Here is a 21,702-nt window from a genome sequence, read left to right as displayed (position 1 = left end):
GGACATCTTTGAATCCACCTACATCCTGGAACTTGCCACCCCCACCCCCACTTTCGGGACCAAGCCAATGTATATTTTACATGTATTGATTGATGTCTTATGTCTCCCTAAAATGTATAAAATCAAGTGGTGTCCCGACTATTTTGGACACACATTCCTAGGACCTTCTAAGGCTGTGTCACGGGCATGTCCTTAATATTGGCAAAATAAACTCCTAAATTGATTGAGACCTGTCTCAGATACTTTTTGGTTTGCAATTTATTTATTTGAGACAGGGTCTTGCTAGGTCGCCCAGGCTGGGGTACAGTGGCAGAATCATGGCTTATTGCAGCCTCAACCTCCTGGGCTCAAGGGATCCTCCCACCTCAGCCTCCTGAGTAGCTGTGACTACAGGCACCCACCACTAGGCTGGGTAATTTTTTTCTTCTGTAGATACGGAGTCTCCCTGCGTTGCCCAGGCTGATCTAGAACTCTTGGGCTCAAGCCTCCCGAACTCCTGAGCTCAAGCCGCGGCCTTCCGAAGTGCTGGGATTACAGATGTGAGCCACTGCGCCTGGCCAGGTACTATATTTTAAACAAAAAGGATCTAGATAATGACAAGGACAGCACAAATTCCCATAATGAATGCAAAAGTGTCTTGATATCACAATGTCTAGCACAGAGTTATTGGAGGCTATCCTGCCTAGCGCGTTACAATTTACAAAGCTGCCTCTCTGAAGCTGGATTTAGGATCTGCCTTAAACTCCGCGGCGGAGCCCTTGACAGCAGTGGGGACTGGAGCAAGATCAGAGCCGCTCGCGTTGATGGTCACTGTTGCTTCGGGCGCAGGTTTGGTTTTCTTTGGGGTTGCCATTTCAACTAGACGGCCTCTGGGTAGGCCAGATCTGGATCCTCTGTCTTTATCTGCGTTGCAGAGGTGGGACCACCCCTCTTTCACATAGTCAGCCCGGGTTCGCAAACACTCGGCCCCGCACAAAGATGGCGTGGAGCCGGGCTGGGCCAATGCGGAGTGGCGTTGCTCCCGGTTGCCTAGGTAACAGCCAATGGGCAGCGGGAATTGTACCCAGTGCGGTCGCCCAGGATGGCGGCGTCAAGTGGGGCAATCGCTGGTGGAGGTGGCGGAGAGCAAGGTGGCAGCCGGGAGCCCATCAGAGGAAAAGTCCGAGGCGCTGGAACCCTGCGTCCAGGCGTGACGGTCATCCCGAAAGGCCGGCCCCAGGTTGGCTGGAGGCGCAGGAGGGAGGGGGCCGGGAAAGAGTGTTATCGGTCAGGTGGGCACTGAGGAACGGAGCACGAGATGACCCGGCTCGGGGGCGCGGCTCCACTTCGGATACGCTGACCTGAGGGCGGTTGCCTGTGGGGGACCCAAACCTGAACCCTTTAGTCTCCACCGCGGGGGTCGAGGCCCGGGAGAGCTGACTGGACTGGGGTTAGCGAGCAGAGGGTGGAGGGTTGCATCAGGGGAATTGGCAGACCTGTGTGAGCGTTAGACCCTGCCGGGCGGGAGAGCGGGCCCGGATAGCAGGAAGGAACGCGCCTGGAAGGTGAAAATGGGGTGCGAGAAGGTGTTGCCTTGTTGTGGTCTAGGGCTTTGTTTTCCCTGGGCCCGCCTTTATCTCACTGGTGGAGAGAACTCCCACATATGGAAACCTGGGGAATGGGATGCTTCATTTAGTTGATGGGTGGTATCCCTGCATTCTAGCATCTCTGAACTGCTTAGGTACCAGCAGGAATAACTGCTATATCGGAGTCCAGCCCTGGCATTCCCTTTCCCGTGAAATAGGATAGTATTCTGGCAGTATTACTCCCTAGTCCCAATCACCCCCAGGTCATCATCGCCTTTAAATAAAAAAAAAAAAAAAAAAATCTTTTTGGCGCCAGTATTTTCTTCCCACTTTCTTCAATCTAACCATCCCACAGTCTTCCCTAAACGAACCCTTCATATAGCAACGATACATTTCTTTACTTTTCACATGAGGAAAGAGGAGGTTAGACTTATAATGAAAAACAGTTATTTCGAGCTCCTTTTAAAACACTTAAAAAAAAATATTTAGGCCGGGCGCGGTGGCTCATGCCTGTAATCCCAACACTTTGGGAGGCCGAGGCGGGTGGATCACAAGGTCAGGAGTTCAAAACTAGCTTGGCCAAGATGATGAAACCTCGTCTCTACTAAAAATACAAAAATTAGCCAAGCATGATGGCACGCGCCTGTAATCCCAGCTACCCAGGAGGCTGAGGCAGGAGAATTGCTTGAACCTGGGAGGCGGCGGTTGCAGTGAGCCAAGATCCTGCCACTGCACTCCAGCATGGGGGACAGAGCAAGACTCCGTCTCAAAAAAAAAAAAAGGGAGTATTATTTGACTTTTTGTTCTAGGTTCCTAACAAGGCTAATCTTTGTTCATCAAAGCCTTCATTTTCTTCTCTTTAGGATTCTAAAAGCTTATGAACTGCTTTCTTTATTACTGAAATAATTTGACAAGACTATTGTACCCTGGGAAGGGTGGTTCTGGGGGGACATGTGGGTAGTTAGGGTGGCTGCCTCCACCCAGTATTCTCTAACTGGATCTCCCCCACCGCCCCAACCTTTTGTTTTGTTTTGCTTTTCTTTTCTTTTTTTTGAGACAAGGTCTGGCTCTGTTGCCCAGGCTGGAGTACAGGTGTGGTGCAGTCACTGCTCACCCTGGCAGCCTCAAATTGTGGGCTCAAGCAATCCTCCTACCTCAGCCTCCTGAGTAGCTGGGACTACAGGCATGCACCACCACACCCAGCAAATTTTTGTATTGTTTTGTAGAGATGAGGTCTCACTACGTTTCCCAGATTGGTATTGAACTCCTGGGCTCAAGCGATCCTCTTGCTTCAGCCTCCCAACGTGCTTGGATTACAGGAGTGAGCCATCATGCCCGGCCCTTTTCCTCTTTATGTCAGTTTTTTTTTTTTAATCCTCTTAAATTGGACACAGTTTACTGTGAATACAAAAATGTTGTTTAATACGTTGATTTCTTAAAATTAGAAAAAGATAAAAAGAACGGAAACAAAAATTCTCGTTATTGTCTCAGAGTTCTGTTTGGAAATAAGAAAATAATAATAATAAAAAAGAAATGTCTGGGACAGAAGAAAATGAAGGTACCAGGAATATGGTATATAGTGCAGACTAATAGTGTGTTGGTTTACAGGGACAGAATAGTGATTTTCTTTTATGTAAATGTTTGGACTGATCCTTTGCAACCCATCTATCAGGAGTGCAGAAAGGGTGAGTGTCTGTTTAGAAGTGTGAATCATCTTGGTTTGTGACTGGATTCCATGGGTGTATCTGTAGCCTAAACCCCTGAGCCATATATTCTCTTTAAAAATATGATTTGGATAACTGATAGAAATACTGATTTGCATCCCTTATTAAAGTATTGGGCCAGACATGGTGGCTCGCACCTGTAATCCTAGCACTTTGGAAGGCTGAGGCAGGCAGATCACTTGATCCCAGGAGTTCAAGACCAGCATGGGCAACATGGTAAAACCCTGTCACTACCAAAAAATGCAAAAATTAGCTGGGTGTCGTGGCATGCTCCTGTAGTCCCAGCTACTCAGGAGGCTAAGGTGGGAGGATGGCTTGGGCCCAGGAGGCAGAGGTTGCAGTGGCTGAGATGACGCCACTGCACTCCAGCTTGGATGACAGAGCCAGACTGCCTCAAAAAAAAAAAAGTATTGGGCTTTCAGTCTTCATCGGCACTGACTATAGTTTGTTAAACTAGGTTTGTCTCAATGACCATGGTTACTGGTGAAATTCCTTTTTAGGTCAGTAGCTTTAAAGCTATTCATTAGCATGGTTAATTATAAAAGTCATAAAATCCAGACACTGTCCCAAATAGTGACAATATCACCTATTTGGGCACATGTGACAGTTTCTAGCCAAATGTATTCAACCATGGCCTGAGACTCATGGATTCTACACACATTCCCTTTCATTAGCACTTCTGACTGTGGTCTTGGCAATGGACATCATTTTGGCAAGCATTTGCTGAAGGGAATTTGCTATATGTGCCTAAGTCAAAATGGAATGGAAGTTTGTAGTATGTACTGTTGAAAACCAATGGGAGAGGATGGTGGGAGGGTTAGGTTGAAACGTGGTATTCCAGTTATTATTGCTGTATAACAAAGTACCCCAGAATTTAGCAGCTTAAAACACCCATATTGTGGCCGGGCGCGGTGGCTCACGCCTGTAATCCCAGCACTTTGGGAGGTTGAGGCGGGCGGATCATGAGATCAGGAGATCAAGACCATCCTGGCTAACACAGTGAAACCTCATCTCTACTAAAAATACAAAAAATTAGCCGGGGCCGGGCGCAGTGGCTCATGCCTGTAATCCCAGCACTTCGGGAGGCTGAGGCAGGCAGATCACAAGGTCAGGAGATCGAGACCATCCTGGCTAACATGGTGAAACCCCGTCTCCACTAAAAATACAAAAAAAAATTAGCCGGGCATGGTGGTGGGCGCCTGTAGTCCCAGCTACTGGAGAGGCTGAGGCAGGAGAATGGCGAGAACCTGGGAGGCGGAGCTTGCAGTAAGCCGAGATCGTGCCACTGAACTCCAGCCTGGGAGACAGCGAGACTCCGTCTCAAAAAAAAAAAAAAAAATTAGCTGGGCGTGGTGGCGAGCACCTGTAGTCCCAGCTACTCGGGAAGCGAAGGCAGGAGAATTGCTTGAACCCGGGAGGCGGAGCTTGCAGTGAGCCGAGATCACACCACTGTACTCCACCCAGGGTGACAAAGCGAGACTCTGTCTCAAAAAACAAAACAAACAAACAAAAAAACACCCATATGATGCTCATGGATTCTGTGGGTGAGGGAATTTGGACCTGGCACCATGGGGAGGCCTCTCTCTGCTCCCTGATATGGGATGGAATACAGGCTTAATGGCTGAGGGCTGGAATCATCTGAAGGCTCCTTCACTGATGCCTGGTACGTGGGATAGGATGATTCAAAGGTAAGGGCAGCCAACTGGAACACCAATATATGGCTTTTCTGTGTGGCTTGGCTTTCAGTGTTAGCCTCTGGGTAGTCAGGCTTTTTATGTGGTGGCTCAGGTCTCCAAGTGTGAGTGTATCAGTGACAAGATGGAAGTTGCATCACCTTTTATGATCTAACCTCAGAACACACCACCATTTTCTTTTGAGACAGAGTTTCACTCTTGTTGCCAAGGCTGGAGTGCAATGGTGCGATCTTGGCTCACTTCAACCTCTGCCTCCTGGGTTAAGCAATTCTCCTGCCTCAGCCTCCCAAGTAGCTGGGATTACAGGCATGGGCCACCACACCCAGCTAATTTTGTATTTTTAGTAGAGATGGGGTTTCTCCATGTTGGTCAGGCTGGTCTTGAACTTCCGACCTCAGGTGATCCGTCCGCCTTGGCCTCCCAAAATGCTAGGATTACAGGTGTGAGCCACCACGCCCGGCCCACACCATCATTTTCATTGTGTTCTTTTGGTCCAAGCAGTCACAAGCCTACTCAGATTCAAGGGAGGGGAGGTAGATTTCACCTTTTAATGGATCAATGGCCAGATCAAATTGTAGACAAACATGTAAGACAGAAGATACTGTTGCAAACATCTTGGAAATACAGTCCGCCACATTTGGTAACAAGAAGGTAACCTTTTCAGTTTCATTGGCTTCCTTAAAATATTTAGGGTATAATCCCCAAGAGCTAACAGCATACTAAAAAAGTGGTTAGGGGCTGGGTGTGGTGGCTCATGCCTATAATCCCAGCACTTTGGGAGTCCAAGGCAGGCAGATCACATGAGGCCAGAAGTTTGAGACCAGCCTGGACAACATAGTGAAACCCCATCTCTACTAAAAATATGAAAATTAGCTGGCCGTGCTGGCACGCCTGTAATCCCAGCTACTCAGGAGGCTGAGGCAGGAGAATCTCTTGAGCCTGGGAGGCGGAGGTTGCAGTGAGCCAAGATCATGCCATTAGACTCCAGCCTGTGTGACACAGTGAGACTGTGTCTCAAAAAAAAAAAGAAAGAAAGAAAAAAAAGTGATTAGGTGTACAACTTGAAAACTAGTACTTTGTCCGTAAATAACCCTCAAACTGGAGAAATGTTCCCTTCTTTCAGCAATCTTATACTGTTCCTTCTGGAACAAGGTAGAATGCCACTCTCTGGAAGTTTCATGTAGCCTTGAGAAAAAGTAAATAAATACAAGGCAGTACTTTCCCTGAGTCCCTGTGTAGTCAATATGACTCCTCAAATCCCACTGCAATAACTCCTTCCAAATTTTGAGTGAAAACAAGTTGGTTAACTGCTGCCAGACATCTAAAGGAAATGCTCTTATAATCTTTTTGTATAAATAGTGATTTTGTGTTTAGGTTTTGGAATGGTTGTTTAATTATAAGATTTAGTGGAAGATACAGCCCTTCAGATTCTAACTGATGTGTTTTGAAGGAATGAAACTTCAACCATAAGCTGACTTTTAGTGCTGTAACTTAGTTCTGGGAAGAGCTGAGGATTGCCTGATCAAAATGCCCGTTTGTACTGGAAAGCGTTTTCTTCTGCTATTCTGATGGAAAACTACTTCTCATGCTCTCATTAATGTTATATTTGCAATGGAGTCATGTTGGCCTCTACCCCAGCACACTCTGATGCTGGGCTGGTGATAAGAGGCTTGTGAGCCTGAAATTGGATGCTGACCTTGTGGGACATTGATAGGACAGAGATGACATGGCAAGTACCAGCATCACGTCTCAGAAAATAGCTCCCAGAGGTTTGGAGGGAGTTTACTACAAGAAGATAATGGTCCTTGCCTCGGATATCTTCTGTGTGAGAGATACTGGAAACGGAATGCTTGACTGATAACTGAGGAAGGGAGAAAGTCCTATGGGAGTGGCCCCCAAACATCTCTAGAAGAGTCTCCACAAGGTTGCCCTTCATTTAGGCGAGAAATGAATCTTTTCTCTTATTTGGGTGAGAGCACAGGGATTCTTAGAACTCGTCTGTCCTCATGGCTGGGACAGAGCCAGGGCGTAGAAGATGTCGTTGAACCCTGCTCTGGTCAGGCCTAGCTGTTTTCACATTAGACCATTTCTGGGCTTTTGGTGTCTGTATCAAAAATCATTATGTTCTGGCTGGGCGCGGTAGCTCACGCCTGTAATCCAGCACTTTGGGAGGCCGAGGTGGGCAGATCACATGAGGCCAGGAGTTCAAGACCAGCCTGGCCAACATGGTGAAACCCTGTCTCTGCTAAAAATACAAAAAGTAGCTAGGCGTGGTGGCACACACCTGTAATGCCAGCTACTCAGGAGGCTGAAGCATGAGAATTGCTTGAACCCAGGAGACGAAGGTTGCAGTGAGCTAAGATCGAATCACTGCACTTCCACCTGGGTGACAGAGTGAGAGTGTCTCAAAAAAAAAAAAAAAAAAAAAAGGTGTTCAGGTCCCTCTGCTGAAGCTACTCAGCAAAGTCACCAGCACCAGTCTCCATTAAACAAACAAACAAACAAAAATCAGGCCGGGCACAGTGACTCACGCCTGTAATCCCAGCACTTTGGGAGGCCAAGGCGGGAGGATCACCTGAGGTCAGGAGTTCAAGACCAGCCTGGCCAACATGGTAAAACCCTGTCTCTACTGAAAATACAAAAATTAGCTGGGCGTGGTGGCAGGGGCCTGTAATCCCAGCTACTTGGGAGGCTGGGGCAAGAGAATCGCTTGAACCTGGGAGGCAGAGGTTACAGTGAGCTGAGACTGCACCATTGCACCATTGCACTCCAGCCTGGGCCACAGGAACGAAACTCTGTCTAAAAAAAAAAAAAAAAAAAAAAAAAAAAAAAAAAAGCTGGGCACAGTGGCTCATGCCTGTAATCCCAGCACTTTGGAAGGCTGAGATGGGTGGCTCACCTGAGGTCAGGAGTTCGAGACCAGCCTGACCAACATGGTGAAGCCCTGTCTCTACGAAAAATACAAAAATTAGCCAGCCATGGTGATGGTCACCTGAAATCCCAGCTATTTGAGAGGCTGAGGCAGGAGAATTACTTGAACTCGGGAGGTGGGGGTTGCAGTGAGCCAAGATTGCGCCACTGCACTCCAGTCTGGGCCACAGAGCAAGACTCCGTTTCAAAAAAAAAAAAAGAGAGAACAAGCATCAGAACATATTATTATTATTATTTATTATTTTTGAGTCAGAGTCTCGCTCTGTCACCCAGGCTGGAGACCAGTGGCATGATCTTGGCTCACTGCAACCTCCACCTCCCACGTTCAAGTGATTCTCCTGTCTCAGCCTCTTGAGTAGCTGGGACTACAGGCATGTGCCACCACGCCTGGCTAATTTTTGTGTTTTTAGTAAAGACAGGGCTTCACCATGTTGGCCAGGCTGGTCTCGAACTCCTGACCTCAGGTGATCCACCCATCTTAGCCTCCCAAAGTGCTGGGATTACAGGCGTGAGCCACTGTGCCCAGCCCGCTTGTTCTCTTAAAAAAAAAAAAAAAAAAAAAAGTCATGACGCTGGGTGTGGTGGCTCATGCTTATAATCCTAGCACTTTCAGAGGCCAAGGCCAGAGATTGCTTGAGGCTAGGAGTTTGAGATTAGCCTGGGCAACATAGTGGGACACGGTCTCTACAAAAAAGTTAGTTGGGCATGGTGGTGTGTGCCTATAGTCCTAGCTACTTGGGAGGCTGGGGCAGGAGGGTTGCTTGAGCCCACAAGTTCAGGGTTGCAGTGAGTTATGATCAAGCGATTGCACACCAGCATGGGCAACAGAGCGACACACTGTCTCCTTAAAAAACAAAAAATCGTTATGACATGAGGCCAAAATAAAAATATCCTGTAGGATGTTGATGAAGAGTGGATGGGTGGCAACTATAGTTTGTTTTTCCTCTACTTAGTATTCAGCTCTTTAGTCAAAATTGCTGCGATTTTCTTTTTCAAAGTGTTGTTTGAATTACATTGGTAGCAGTTTTTACTGAGGAAAGACCTAGAGAAGTTTTCGTTACAGTAAGTATATGTGTGAGTTTAAGTGTAAAACTTTGAAAGAGGAAAGAAACTAACATTTAGTGGACGGGCCCTGGCAGTGTTCTAGGTACTTACGTGTGTGTCATTTTCTTTCTTTTATTTTTCTTTTCTGTCACCCACTGACTCTCAGATATTTAATTTAATCCACCTGCCAACTATGTGAAATACATATATTATCTCCACTTTACAGATGAGGAGACTGAGATTTAGAGATACTTAAATACCTTGCCCATAATTATACAGTGAACTCAGATTTGAACTGAAGTCCTCCTGTGCTCAGACTCTACAACACCACCATATTATCCTGAGAGGCCAGATAGGATAGAATGGTATAAGTTAGCAAGTTACTGTAAGAACTTGTGCCAGCAAGGCCAGCTGTCAGAGCTCTGATTCTAACTTTCACGTGTTAGTTTCCACATGTTAATGTATGACCTTAGTTAATTTATTTATCCTCTCTGCACCTTAGTTTCCTCATCCCTAAACTGGAAATAATAATAATACCCACCCCAAAAAGTTGTTGTGAGATGAAATTAGATAATATATTTTAAAAACACTGATGCTCATGCCGGGTGCGGTGGCTCATGCCTGTATTCTTAGCACTTTGGGAGGCCGCAGCAGGTGGATCACCTGAGGTCAGGATCACCTGAGGTCACCTGACCAACATGGTGAAACCCCATCTCTACTGAAAATACAAAATTAGCCAGGCATGGTGGCGCATGCTTGTAATCCCAGCTACTTGGGAGGCTGAGGCAGAGGTTGGAGTGAGCAAAGATCGCGCCATTGCACTCCAGCCTGGGGAAGAATAACAGTGAAACTCCGTCTCAAAAACAAAACAAAACAAAAAACACTGATGCTCACACCAGTAATCCCAGCTACTTGGGAAGCTGATGAGGAAGAATCACTTGAGGCCAGGAGTTCGGGACCAGTCTAGGCACCATAGCGATACCCATCTCAACAAAAAATTTGAAAAGTAGCTGGGTGTGTTGGCACACACCTCTAGTCCCAGCTACTGGAGAGAATGAAGCGAGAGGATCACTTTAGCCCAGAAGTTTGAGACTGCAGTGAGCTATAATCACAATCACACTACTGCATTCCAGGCTGGGTAACTGAGTGAGACCCCATCTCTTAAAACAAAACAAATAAACAACACTGATGGAACACAGTAAGAGGTCAGTAAATGTTAGCTTCTGTTATAAAGGTATTTCAGACAGCTTCTCTGGGGTTAGTGCAATTGATTATTAGAGAGGGTTGTGCCACCTGAATTGAAATATAAATAATCTAGCACTGTCCACCATGACAATGTGGAGAAAGCAAATTTAACATATGGGTTGTTTTAGTTGAACATTTAAAGCATCACTTTTGCATAAAATATACCAGACCCCTTTTGTGCTATGAAACTATGGAACCCACTCTTTGGAACTCCCTCTTGACTGGATGAGGTTTTGGCTTCCCTGGGACTTGAAGGAAAAGGAAGCTAGCTGTTGGTGCCAGGCCCCTGAGATTTAAGAATCCCATCTTGCGGCCAGGCACGGTGGCTCATGCCTGTAATCCCAGCACTTTGGGAGGCCAAGGCGGGCGGATCACGAGGTCAGGAGATTGAGACCATCCTGGCTAACATGGTGAAACTCCATCTCTACTAAAACATACAAAAAGTTAGTGGGGCGTGGTGGTGGGCGCCTGTAGTCCCAGCTACTCGGGAGGCTGAGGCAGGAGAATGGGATGAACCCGGGAGGCAGAGCTTGCAATGAGCCGAGATCATGCCACTGCACTCCAGCCTGGGCGACAGAGTGAGACTCCGTCTCAAAAAAAAAAAAAAAAAAAAAAAAAGAATCCCGTCTTGTTTTGAGCTGAGAGCAGTGGCATGCACCTGTAGTTCCAGCTACTCAGAAAGCTAAGAGGGGATTGGAGGATCTCTTGAACCTAGGCATTCAAGTCCAGCCTGGGTAACATAATGAGACCCTGTCTCTAAAAGAAAAAAGAATTCTTTCCTGTTTCTCCACCAGATCTGGCCCCAGTACTCTGAGGAGAATGTGTCCTTGTCCTGTTGGAACTCAGTCAGATGCCTGAGGGTCAGACTCTAGGTTACTTATTAATCAGAGGGGACTTTTTTTTGGGTGGGGGGACAGGGTCTCGCTCTGTCACCCAGGCTGTAGTGGCACTGTCATGACTTACTGCAGCCTCAGACTCCTGGGCTCAAGCAATTGTCCCTGCTCAGCCTCCCAAAGTGCTGGAATTACAGGCATGAGCCACCATGCTTGTTTGATAGAGGACTTTTCAATAGTGATTTATAGTTCAGAGAACTTTTCACACACAGTATTTCCATTTATTGTAGCAGTAGGCCACAAGCTTTGAAGTAAGGATCTAATGATGTGCTTATTAAAACTGCAGGTTCCCAGGCTCTGACTACAGAATCTGATTCAGTAAGTCTGAGTTTGGGCCTAGGAATCTGCATTGTCAAAATTACTGGAGAAAACATTGTATTGCTTAGATCTGGAAAAGATGAGGAGGTAGCTAGATGTGGTAGTGTGCACCTGTAGTCCCAGCTACTCAGGAGACTGAGGTGACGGGATGCCTTGAATCCAGGAGTTTGAGGTTACAGTGAGCTATGATCGTGCCACTGCGCTCTAGCCTGGGTGACAGAGCAAGACCCTGTCTCTAAAAAGTAAATAAATAAATAAATAAATAAATGAAAGACGAAGGGATGAATGAAGAGACCTAGGGAATTTATAAAGAAATAGGGCTTGTATTTTTTAGTCTATCAAATGACGTACTATTTGCCTCTGTTTATATTTAATGATTTTGGGGGGTATCTTAATTCCCTTCTTCTTCTTCTTCCTTTTTTTTTTTTTTTTTTTTTGAGACAGGGTCTCCCTCTGTCGCCCAGGCTGGAGTGTCGTGGCGTGATCTTGGCTCACTGCACCTCTGCCTCCTGGGTTCAAGCGATCCTTCCACCTCAGCCTCCCAAGTAGCTGGGACTACAGGAACGCGCCACCACACCCGGCTAATTTTTGGATTTTTTGTAATTTTGGTACAGATGGGGTTTCACCATGTTGCCCAGGCTGGTCTCAAACTCCTGAGCTCAAGTGGTCCACAAGCCTCAGCCTCCCAAAGTGCTGGGCTTATAGGTTTGAGCCACCGTGCAGTTCCCTTCTTATAGGATATCCTTCAATACATCCTTTCACCACCAATGTGAAGCCATATCTAGCCAGTCCCCAAATGTTACTGATTGTTTTCCTATGATGTATCCCCCCAGTTGTTCCTTCTGCTCCCATTATACTGTGATCTCCCAGACTCATGCCTGAACGTATCAGTTAGCTTTTTCTGGGTAATAACACACCACCAGAAAACACAGTGGCTTGAAACAATAACCATTTATTTATCCTGTGAGTCTGTGGTCGCTAGTTTGGGGCCGGGCTCAGAAGGGCAGTTCTTCTAGTCTTGCCTGAGCAATTTGTTCATCTGTGGCCAGCTGGGACAGGGTCTCACCATCCAGTAGACCAGATTGGGCTCATTTACATGGGGGCAGAACAGGTCCAAGTGTAGCAAGAGGGCAAGCCCAGTGCACAGGTGCTTTGCAGACCTCTGCTAGATCACTTTTGCGAACATTCCATTATCTAGAACAAGTCACACAGCCAACCCAGGTCCAGCAGGTGGAGGAATAAATAAACTCTGCCTCTTTTTTTTTTTAGACAGAGCCTCACTCTGTCGCCCAGGCTGGAATGCAGTGGTGCGATCTTGGCTTACTGCAACCTCTGCCTCCCGAGTTCAAGCAGTTCTTCTGCATCAGTCTCCCGAGTAGCTGGGATTACAGGCACCCGCCACCACGCCCTGCTAATGTTTTGTATCTTTAGTAGAGACAGGATTTCGCCATGCTGGCCATTCTGGTTCAGGTGATCCACCCACTCCGCCTCCCAGAGTGCTGGGATTACAGGCGTGAGCCACCGCACCCGGCCAACTCTGCCTCTTAATGGGAGGATCTGCCTTGTCACATTGTAGGGTCATGAACGGAGGGAGAATAACTCTGCCCATTTTTACAATTTGCTGCATTATCATATTTCCCTTCCTTGCAAGCTTTTCTGACTATGGACTTGCTGCTCCAATTCATCCCACTTCATGCTACCACATTCATTTTCCTTACACACTGCCTTCATATTACATCCTGGTTCACAAACCCGCAGAGGTCACCTCTTTTCCTCCCTCATATGCTGTAAACTCTTATGCCCAGCTTTCAAAGGTCTCTTTAAGTTAGCCTGAGCTAAAAGCAGAGGCTGTGCTGTACAGGAAAAAAGGACTAGCATAGTCAGGGGAGGCTGTCAACAAACTTTATTACCTCTCTGGGCTTCTATTTCTCCTATAAAATGAGAGGTTGGGCTAAATCCATGAGATTCTTTTCAGATTTATTTATTTATTTATTTATTTCTCGAGACAGAGTCTTGCTCTGTCACCCAGGCTGGAGTGCAGTGGTGTGATCTCAGCTCACTGCAACCTCTGCCTCCTGGGTTCAAGCGATTCTCCTGCCTCAGCCTCCTGAGTAGCTGGGATTACAGGTGCCCGCCACCACACCCAGCTAATTTTTGTATTTTTAGTAGAGATGGGGTTTTACCATGTTGGCCAAGCTGGTCTCGAGCTCCTGACCTCGTGATCCACCCACCTCAGCCTCACAAAGTTCTGGGATTACAGGCATGAGCTACCACGCCCAGCCTATTTTTTGTTTTTTAATTTTACATTTTTGACATGAGGTCTTGCTATGTTGCCCAGGCTGGTCTTGAACTCCTGGGCTCAAGTGATCCTCCCACCTCGGCCTCCCAAAGTGCTGGGATTACAGGTGTGAGTCACTGCACCAGGCCTCTCTTCAAATTTAAGATTGTGGCTACATGTACCTACACAGGCTTATTTCCTAATACTCCCCAAATAAACCCTCAACTGTAATGAGACCAGGCTTCTTATTTTGCCATGGAACATCTCGTGTTCACATTGCCCTTAGAGTGTTCCTTGCCCTTTGAGTGTTGGTTCCCCATATTTTCTTTTCTTTTCTTTTTTTTTTTTTGAGACAGAGTCTTGCTCCGTCACCCAGGCTGGAGTAACAGTGGTGTGATCTCAGCTCACTACAACCTCCGCCTCCCGGGTTTAAGTGATTCTCCTGCCTCAGCCTCCCAAGTAGCTAGGATTACAGGTTCCTGCCACCACGCCCAGCTAATTTTTGTATTTTTAGTAGAGACGGGGTCTCACCATGTTGGCCAGGCTGGTCTCAAACAACTGACCTCAGGTCATCCCACCCACCTTGGCCTCCCAAAGTATTGGGATTACAGGCGTGAGCCACTGCCCCTGGCCTGTTCCCTATGTTTTCTGATTCTGGAATTGCTCTTTGCCTTCTCCACTGCTTGTCTGCTTCTTTTAAATTCTGGCCATCTCATGTCTTTGTTAATCTCTGCCATCCAAGTTGGCACTTAATCACATTATCTCTGGCATAATTCAGTGTTTAAATTGTTAGTCTTATTAACTAGATTATAAACTCGTCAAGGGAAGATACTGTATTTTATACATCAACTGAGCACATAGTAGGTATCAAATAAATATTTGTAGATTAATATTTGTAGATTTCCATCCCAGGTCATAGAAAATAGGAACTGGCTGAAAACTTTTAAGATAAGCAGGAGGATAAGAGCACTTGGGCAGAGGTGGAGATGATGGTGCTGGTGGTGGTTGGAGATAGGGGTATTTTGGTTAAATGCACCTAAGGCAGTGTACACTTACCAGGCTGGTGGCCTTTAGAATATATCTATAAAATTGCCTTGCAGTCCTTTCCTCCCGCCATTCCATGACACTGGTTCTCCTTTGCTTATTTCCTACAGTTTCATCCTTTTATCCTGTAATCTGTCACCATGACCCTGACAAAAGGTTCCTTCACCTACTCCAGTGGGGAGGAATATCGTGGCGAGTGGAAGGAGGGTGAGAAGGACCCCTGGGGAGTATCCATGATGAACACTTCATTTGCTGGAGGACAAATACATCAGGATATATAGCCAACTTTATGGATCTTCATTTTCAACTCCAGGATTTAATTCCATATAGTGCCTGCCATTCCTTTATTCCATTTTAGGATTAAATAAAGGAATTTGAAAATGCTATTGTTAATTCAACCTCCAGGAATGAGTTATATCTTTCTTTTTTTTGCTTCTGTTTTTGGTTTGTTTTGTTTTGTTTTTTGAGATGAGGTCTCGCTCACTATGTTGCCTAGGCTGGAGTGCAGTGGTGCAATCTCAGCTCACTGCAACCTCTGCCCCCTGGGTTCAAGCGATTCTCGTGCCTCAGCCTCCCAAGTAGCTGGGATTACAGGCGCCTGCCACCACATCTGGCTAATTTTTGTATTTTTAGTAGAGACGGGGTTTCACCATGTTGGCCAGGCTGGTCTCGAACTCCTGACCTCAGGTGATCTGCCCACCTCGGCCTCCCAAAGTGCTGGGATTACAGGCATCAGCCACCATGCCCGGCCCATGCCAGCCTCTCTTCTAAGCATTTTGTATTTATCATCTTATTTAATCCTCATGACAACCTTATGAGGTAGGCATATACTATTATTATTCCCATTTAACAGATGGGGAAATTGAGGCAAGGAGAAGCTAAGTAACTTACTCAAGATCACAGAACTCTAAGTGGTAGAACAAGAAGGCAAACACAGCAGGCAGCCTGACTCGGTGTCCTCAAAATCTAACTACATTGCCTCTCTGAGGAAAAAAAAAAAAAAAACAACCAGTATCCCTTTAGCACCTTAAAGCTACTGGGCAAATCTAACAGCCTGATTAGCAGCACTGGTTTCAGCTTCATTATAGCAACAGGGCTGTGCTTACTCTCTGAACTGACCAGAAAACAGAGCAAGATGTTGCAGGAGTAATCATGCCTTTCAAACAGAATTCAAGGGAGTTCTTGTGGTGGATACAGCCCACCCAGCAGAGCCTCAGAAAGTCTCTCCTCTAACAGTCCACATTAAAGGGGACACCAGGTATTTGAAAGCCAGGAAGAAAGGCTTGGGATTGAAGGAGCCAAGGTCACATCACACCTGTACAATTTCTCTCAAGGCTCAAGAATTTAGGGCAGGCACAGTGGCTCATGCCTGTAATCCCAACACTTTGTAATCCCAGCTACTGGGGAGGCTGAGGCAGGAGAATCACTTAAAACCAGGAGGCGGAGGTTACAGTGAGCCAAGATCACACCACTGTGCTCCAGCCTGGGCGACAGAGTGAGACTCTGTCTCAAAAAAAAAAAAAAAAAAGAGAGAGGCTGGCACATAGTAAAGGCACTATAAATACACGTTAGCTATTGTTATTTATTTATTTATTTATTTATTTATTTTGAGATGGGGTTTTGCTCTTGTTGCCCAAGCTGGAGTGCAATGGCATGATCTCAGCCCACTGCAACCTCCACCTCCCAGGTTCAAGCGATTCTCCTGCCTCAGCCTCCTGAGTAGCTGGGTTACAGGAGCGCACCACCACCATGCCCGGCTAATTTTTTGTAGTTTTAGTAGAAACGGGGTTTCACCATGTTAGCCAGGCTGATCTTGAACTCTGGACCTCAGGTGATCCGCCCACCTCCTTGGCCTCCCAAAGTGCTGGGATTACAGGCATGAGTCACTGCGCCCAGCCAGTTGGTTTTTTGTTTGTTTGTTTTTTGAGACAGAGTCTCACTCTGTCGACAGGCTGGAGTGCAGTGGCGCGATCTCAGCTCACTGAAACCTCTGCCTCCCGGGTTCAAGTGATTCTCCTGCCTCAGCCTCCCGAGTAGCTGGGACCACAGGCAGGCGCCACTACACCCAGCTAATTTTTGTATTTTTAGTAGAGATGGGGTTTCACCATGTTGGCCAGGCTGGTCTCGATCTCTTGACCTCGTGATCCACCCTCAGCCTCCCAAAATGCTGGGATTACAGGTGTAAGCTACCGCGCCTGGTCAGCTGTTGTTATTTTTAAGTGCTCTCTTATTCATACTTGGGTAGACCTGCTTTAATCTGTAGTGATAAGATGGGAAGGCCCCAGGAGCCAGGTTTTCCCAGTGCCTGACTCTGGCTAATAATCCTCTGCCCTGCTAATGTCACTGCTTCTCTTGTTTTCTTTGTGGGTAGGGTGATGGCAGGTAAGGGATGCTACAAGAGTAAGAAGGGACCCTGAAGCTGCCTCCTTCCAACCTGACACCTATCCTTCTCTTTGTTCAGGCCGCAGGCATGGTTTTGGTCAACTGATGTTTGCAGATGGTGGCACCTACCTGGGTCATTTTGAGAATGGGCTCTTTAATGGCTTTGGGGTATTGACCTTCTCAGATGGTTCAAGGTGGGTATGAGGTCATTCCTTTCTTAGCCTTAAATAAGGGAGGGTCTGACATAAAAATGGGACTCTGGTAAATATCTGGTCAATCCTGACCTTGTCTCACTCCCTGCAGAACACACATGAGGAATAAATAGTTCTTTTATTAGCTATTTTTTAAGTGGACCTAAAATTTGAAATGTCAACCAAGTGAGTGACTTTCCACCCCACTCCCATTCACATCCTATCTTCTTTCCTTGAGATCAGGGCTTCATGTCATATATACTCTCTGCTCCTTGGGAATAGGTGGGGTAGGTGGAGCTATGTGACTGGTAGAATCGGCTTGCTCCTTAGCATCATTAAATAACAGAGATCAGCAGCTGCTCGACTCCGTTCATCTGGACAGCTAACTTTCCACTGAAGGCTAACTTCTTGGTGTTTCTGCAGGTATGAGGGGGAGTTTGCCCAGGGCAAGTTTAATGGCGTCGGAGTCTTCATTCGATATGACAACATGACCTTTGAGGGGGAATTTAAAAATGGCAGAGTAGATGGTTTTGGTAAGTTGCAGCCCAGCAGGGTGGCTGACTTAGGTGGGCATAATATGGGTGGAAATATACCTGTTTAGTTTTAATCCTGCGGGTGTCCAGCAATCCACAGTGGCCGTCCCTGACACCTATCCATTGAACTCATCAATAGAGTACTCCTGAGTAGAGCTGGGAGTTTTTCTCTTCTTTGGCCTGGACATATCAAGGCCAAAGATATGTCTCATCTTTGAGACATTAATGCCATTGTCACTCCCATATTTTCTCTGCCCTCCTCAAAGGCCTGCTGACTTTCCCCGATGGTTCTCATGGAATCCCCCGCAATGAAGGTCTCTTTGAGAACAACAAGCTGCTGCGGCGTGAGAAGTGTTCTGCCATTGTTCAGCGGGCCCAGAGCGCCTCCAAGTCAGCCAGAAATCTCACTGCCTGACAGCGCAGTGGGCACCAGCTGATAAGTATTGGGTAAAGCCAGTGCCCCTGTTGTTGATTCGAGGTGAACAAATGAATCAGAGCTGAGATGAGTTGACAATGACAGTGGAGCAGAGGCCTTGTATGTGCCCTGTCACCTGCCATTCCAGAACTGGACCACAGAAAAGTGCTGAGGATGCTGGCCAGCAGACCCTGCAGCAGTCATTGGTGGTTCTGTCTTTCCCTAACCCTTATGTGCTGGAGGACAGAGGAGCCACCTCTTCTCACTGGTTGATACTCTGTTCCTAAGACCTCAGGTTACCCAGTGTAGCCTGCTGTGACCCTTCTGCTTCATTTTCTGCCAAGTGATACAGAACCTTCGTTCTGCTGCTTTGGGGACAGGTGATCCTAGCCCCAGCTTAGGGCCAGTGCTCTGTGCCACTCTGGAGAAATAGGGAAAAGATAGGGGTGGCTCAGTACAGCAGCCCTGTGAAAGTCAAGGCCAGAGCTTTTCTTTTTTAATTTTTTTATTATTATTATTTTATTTTTTATTTTTGAGATGGAGTTTTACTCTCGCCCAGGCTAGAGTGCAGTGGCATGATCTCAGCTCACTGCAACTTCTGCCTCCCAGGTTCAAGCAATTCCCCTGCCTCAGCTTCCTGAGTAGCTGGGACTACAGGAGCGCGCCACCACACCCAGCTAATTTTTGTATTTTTTTTAGTAGAGACGGGGTTTCACCATATTGGCCAGGCTGGTCTCAAACTCCTGACCTCGTGATCCACCCGCCTTGGTCTCCCAAAGTGCTGGGATTACAGGCGTGAGCCACCACGCTCAGCCTTTAATTTTATTATTATAAAAAATTGAGCCAGGGTCTTGCTATGTTGCTCAGGCTCGTCTCAAAATCCTGGGCTCAAGTGATCCTCCTGCCTGGGCCTGCCAAAGTGCTAGGATTGCAGGTGTGAGCCACTGTGCCTGGCTGGCAGAGCTTTTCCATATGTTACTCCTCATGCTGGTTGGAATCATGGCTGCAGGCTTCCACTTGGTCTGATCAGACTGGTATTGATTCCTGCCTATGTCCCGTGAAGGATTCTGTAAGAGTGCTATTTCCTCCTCCCTTTAGAAGACAGGCTGTCTTCTTTCATCAACTTAGAGCAGATAATCCCCATGTGTGCCTCTCTCCTTCCTTAGATGGGGAACAGGATCCCTTTTTGGGACAATCAAGAAAAAAACTCATGTAAACAGTAATCTTATTACTTGTATTTGTGACTAACTCCAGGGAAAAGGGTAGAATATTTAGGCCACTTCAGGCACTACCATGGAGTGAACTGAATTCATACGGATGGCTTGGGCTGACACAGTTTCTTCCCAGTGGACCAATAAATCAGACTCACCCAAACCCCTGGGGTTTTGGTAGAATTGGACCTACTCTAGGACTGTGGGGAACTAAAGGAGCATTTGGCTCACTGTAGCTCTTCTATCATGAGCCTTGACCGTCAGGCCGCAATCAGACCTTACTGATGGGATCTCTGCAGTTTATTACGTAGGCCTCCCGTTACCCTGGTACCCAAATACGTCCCCCACCTCTAGCTCCCTAGCCTCACATTGAATGTCTCTTCAACAGCAGATTGTGGTGGAAGTTATAGCCGTGTGCCTCTATTTATTCTCTGAATTGTACTGTAGAAAAAGGTGTTTATAAAGAATAAAGAAATCACCAGAACTGCCTATACCTAGTTTTCCTGACTTTCTGGCCCTGCGTCTTCATGAATATCAACCCATTTGCTGTTTGTAAAAGTTAATCGGGTTAGCCCTTGGAACTGACCCTGCACACTTTATCAAGTCATCTAATTTTCTCAGCCTCTACAGAGGAGGACGTATGAACTTTTTTTTCTTATTTAAATCAGACAATCTCAGGCTGTCCCAACTAGTAGGTGGCACAGCTGGGTGAGATTTGTAACCGAGCCTTTCTGATTCCAACTCCCTTTACTGGACCTCTGTCACCCTGAGCATCAGAGTACTTAAGTCCTGAGACTAGTTATGGCCACACCTGCTGGGTTACCTCTGGCAGGTCCACTCCTGCCGGAGTTTCCCTTTTTCTGCAACAGGAGAGTGGTGGAACATTGACCCCCACGCTAACCCTTTTACATGCACGTCCTTGTTGGAGGAAGGTACTATTATTATCCCTGTATTACAGATGAGGCTCAGGGAAGTTAAGCAGTTTCTCCAAGGTCCCATAGACACTAAGGGGCAGATCCCAGAACTTAAACCCAGACCTGTTTAAGCCCAGAGGCTGAGCTCTTACCCAGTGCACTACCCTGCCTGCCTAGCCCTAACTTTTCCCCCAAGTCCTAAACTTGATTCTCCTCTGAGCCTTGCTCCTCTGGAAGTTGCCTGTGAGAGGACCCCAGGCACTAAGCCCCAAGCTGTAGTGCCATTCAGAGCCTGGTTTTGGGTTGAAGATTGAGATCTTTTATTTTCTCTCCTTTAGCCTCTGCCCTAAACAAGTATCTATTTACCTCTCTTTTTAACCTTACACTTTCTTTTTAAGGAGTAATTTTTTTACAATGTATCTCCATTTTTCTGCCACTAGTCAAATATTACCACTGAAAAAGGTTAAATATTTTGGAGAAAGCATCCTTTTTTTTTGTTGTTGTTGAGATGGAGTTTTGCTCTTGTGGCACAGGCTGGAGTGCCATGACATGATCTCGGCCCACTGCAACCTCCGCCTCCCACGTTCAAGCGATTCTTGTGCCTCAGCCTCCTGAGTAGCTGGGATTACAGGTGTGTGCCACCACGCCCGGCTAATTTTTGTATTTTTAGTAGACATGGGGTTTCGCCGTGTTGATCAGGCTGGTCTCAAACTCTTGACCTCATGTGATCCTCCTGCCTCCGCCTCCCAAAGTGCTGCCTGGCCCTAAACACTTAGCACTTTAATCAAAAAGGATGCTGACTGGGTGCAGTGGCTCACGCCTATAATCCCAGCACTTTGGGAGGCTGAGGCAGGAAGATCACCTGAGGTCAGGAGTTCGAGACCAGCCTGACCAACATGGCGAAACGCTGTCTCTACTAAAAATACAAAAATTAGCCGGGCATGGTGGTGAACGCCTGTAATTCCAGCTACTCGGGAGGGTGAGGCAGGCGAGTCACTTGAATCTGGGAGGCAGAGGTTGTAGTGAGCCGAGATCGTGCCACTGCACACCACCCTGAATGACAGAGCAAGACTCTGTCTCAAAAAAATAAAATAAAAGTGCTAAGTGTTTCTAAATAGCTCACTTGCTCTCTTTTGCCTCTTACCCCTTCCCCAGGTCTCCAGTAAGTGAATGCCTGTTGGCTCAGTATTGTTGGGGACACTCTTAGAGCTGGGAGAAGGCAGACCATCAGAGCTCTTTTGCCTTTAGAAAGGTTCTTGACATCTGGCCAGGAAACCTAAGATCTGCATAGCAATAGAGTGTCCATCTTTACATAGCCAC

The 21,702-nt window shown here is 46.8% G+C and overlaps 1 protein-coding gene across 3 annotated transcripts; it reads left to right on the top strand.

Annotated features, from left to right (window-relative positions):
* The first annotated feature begins 267 nt into the window (after nucleotides 1–267).
* On the top strand, nucleotides 268–19,957 carry MORN4 (MORN repeat containing 4). Of its 3 annotated transcripts, XM_034931248.3 has the most exons (5): nucleotides 1,177–1,219; nucleotides 14,847–14,943; nucleotides 17,198–17,312; nucleotides 17,733–17,842; nucleotides 18,109–19,957. In XM_034931248.3, the coding sequence occupies exons 2-5, from the start codon at nucleotides 14,877–14,879 to the stop codon at nucleotides 18,255–18,257; spliced, it is 441 nt and encodes a 146-aa protein (XP_034787139.1). In that variant the 5' UTR covers nucleotides 1,177–1,219; nucleotides 14,847–14,876; the 3' UTR covers nucleotides 18,258–19,957. The 3 variants fall into 3 exon arrangements, with proteins under 3 accessions (XP_034787140.1, XP_003825483.1, XP_034787139.1); XM_003825435.5 differs by lacking the exon at nucleotides 14,847–14,943 and having other exon boundaries at nucleotides 964–1,219; XM_034931249.3 differs by lacking the exons at nucleotides 14,847–14,943; nucleotides 17,733–17,842 and having other exon boundaries at nucleotides 268–1,219; nucleotides 18,109–18,240.
* The last annotated feature ends 1,745 nt before the right edge of the window (nucleotides 19,958–21,702 follow it).

The sequence above is a fragment of the Pan paniscus genome, chromosome 8 (genome assembly GCF_029289425.2).
Source record: "Pan paniscus chromosome 8, NHGRI_mPanPan1-v2.0_pri, whole genome shotgun sequence".
Taxonomy (NCBI): domain Eukaryota; kingdom Metazoa; phylum Chordata; class Mammalia; order Primates; family Hominidae; genus Pan; species Pan paniscus.
Note: the sequence above shows the minus strand (reverse complement) of the source record. Positions and strands in the feature narration are given on the sequence as shown.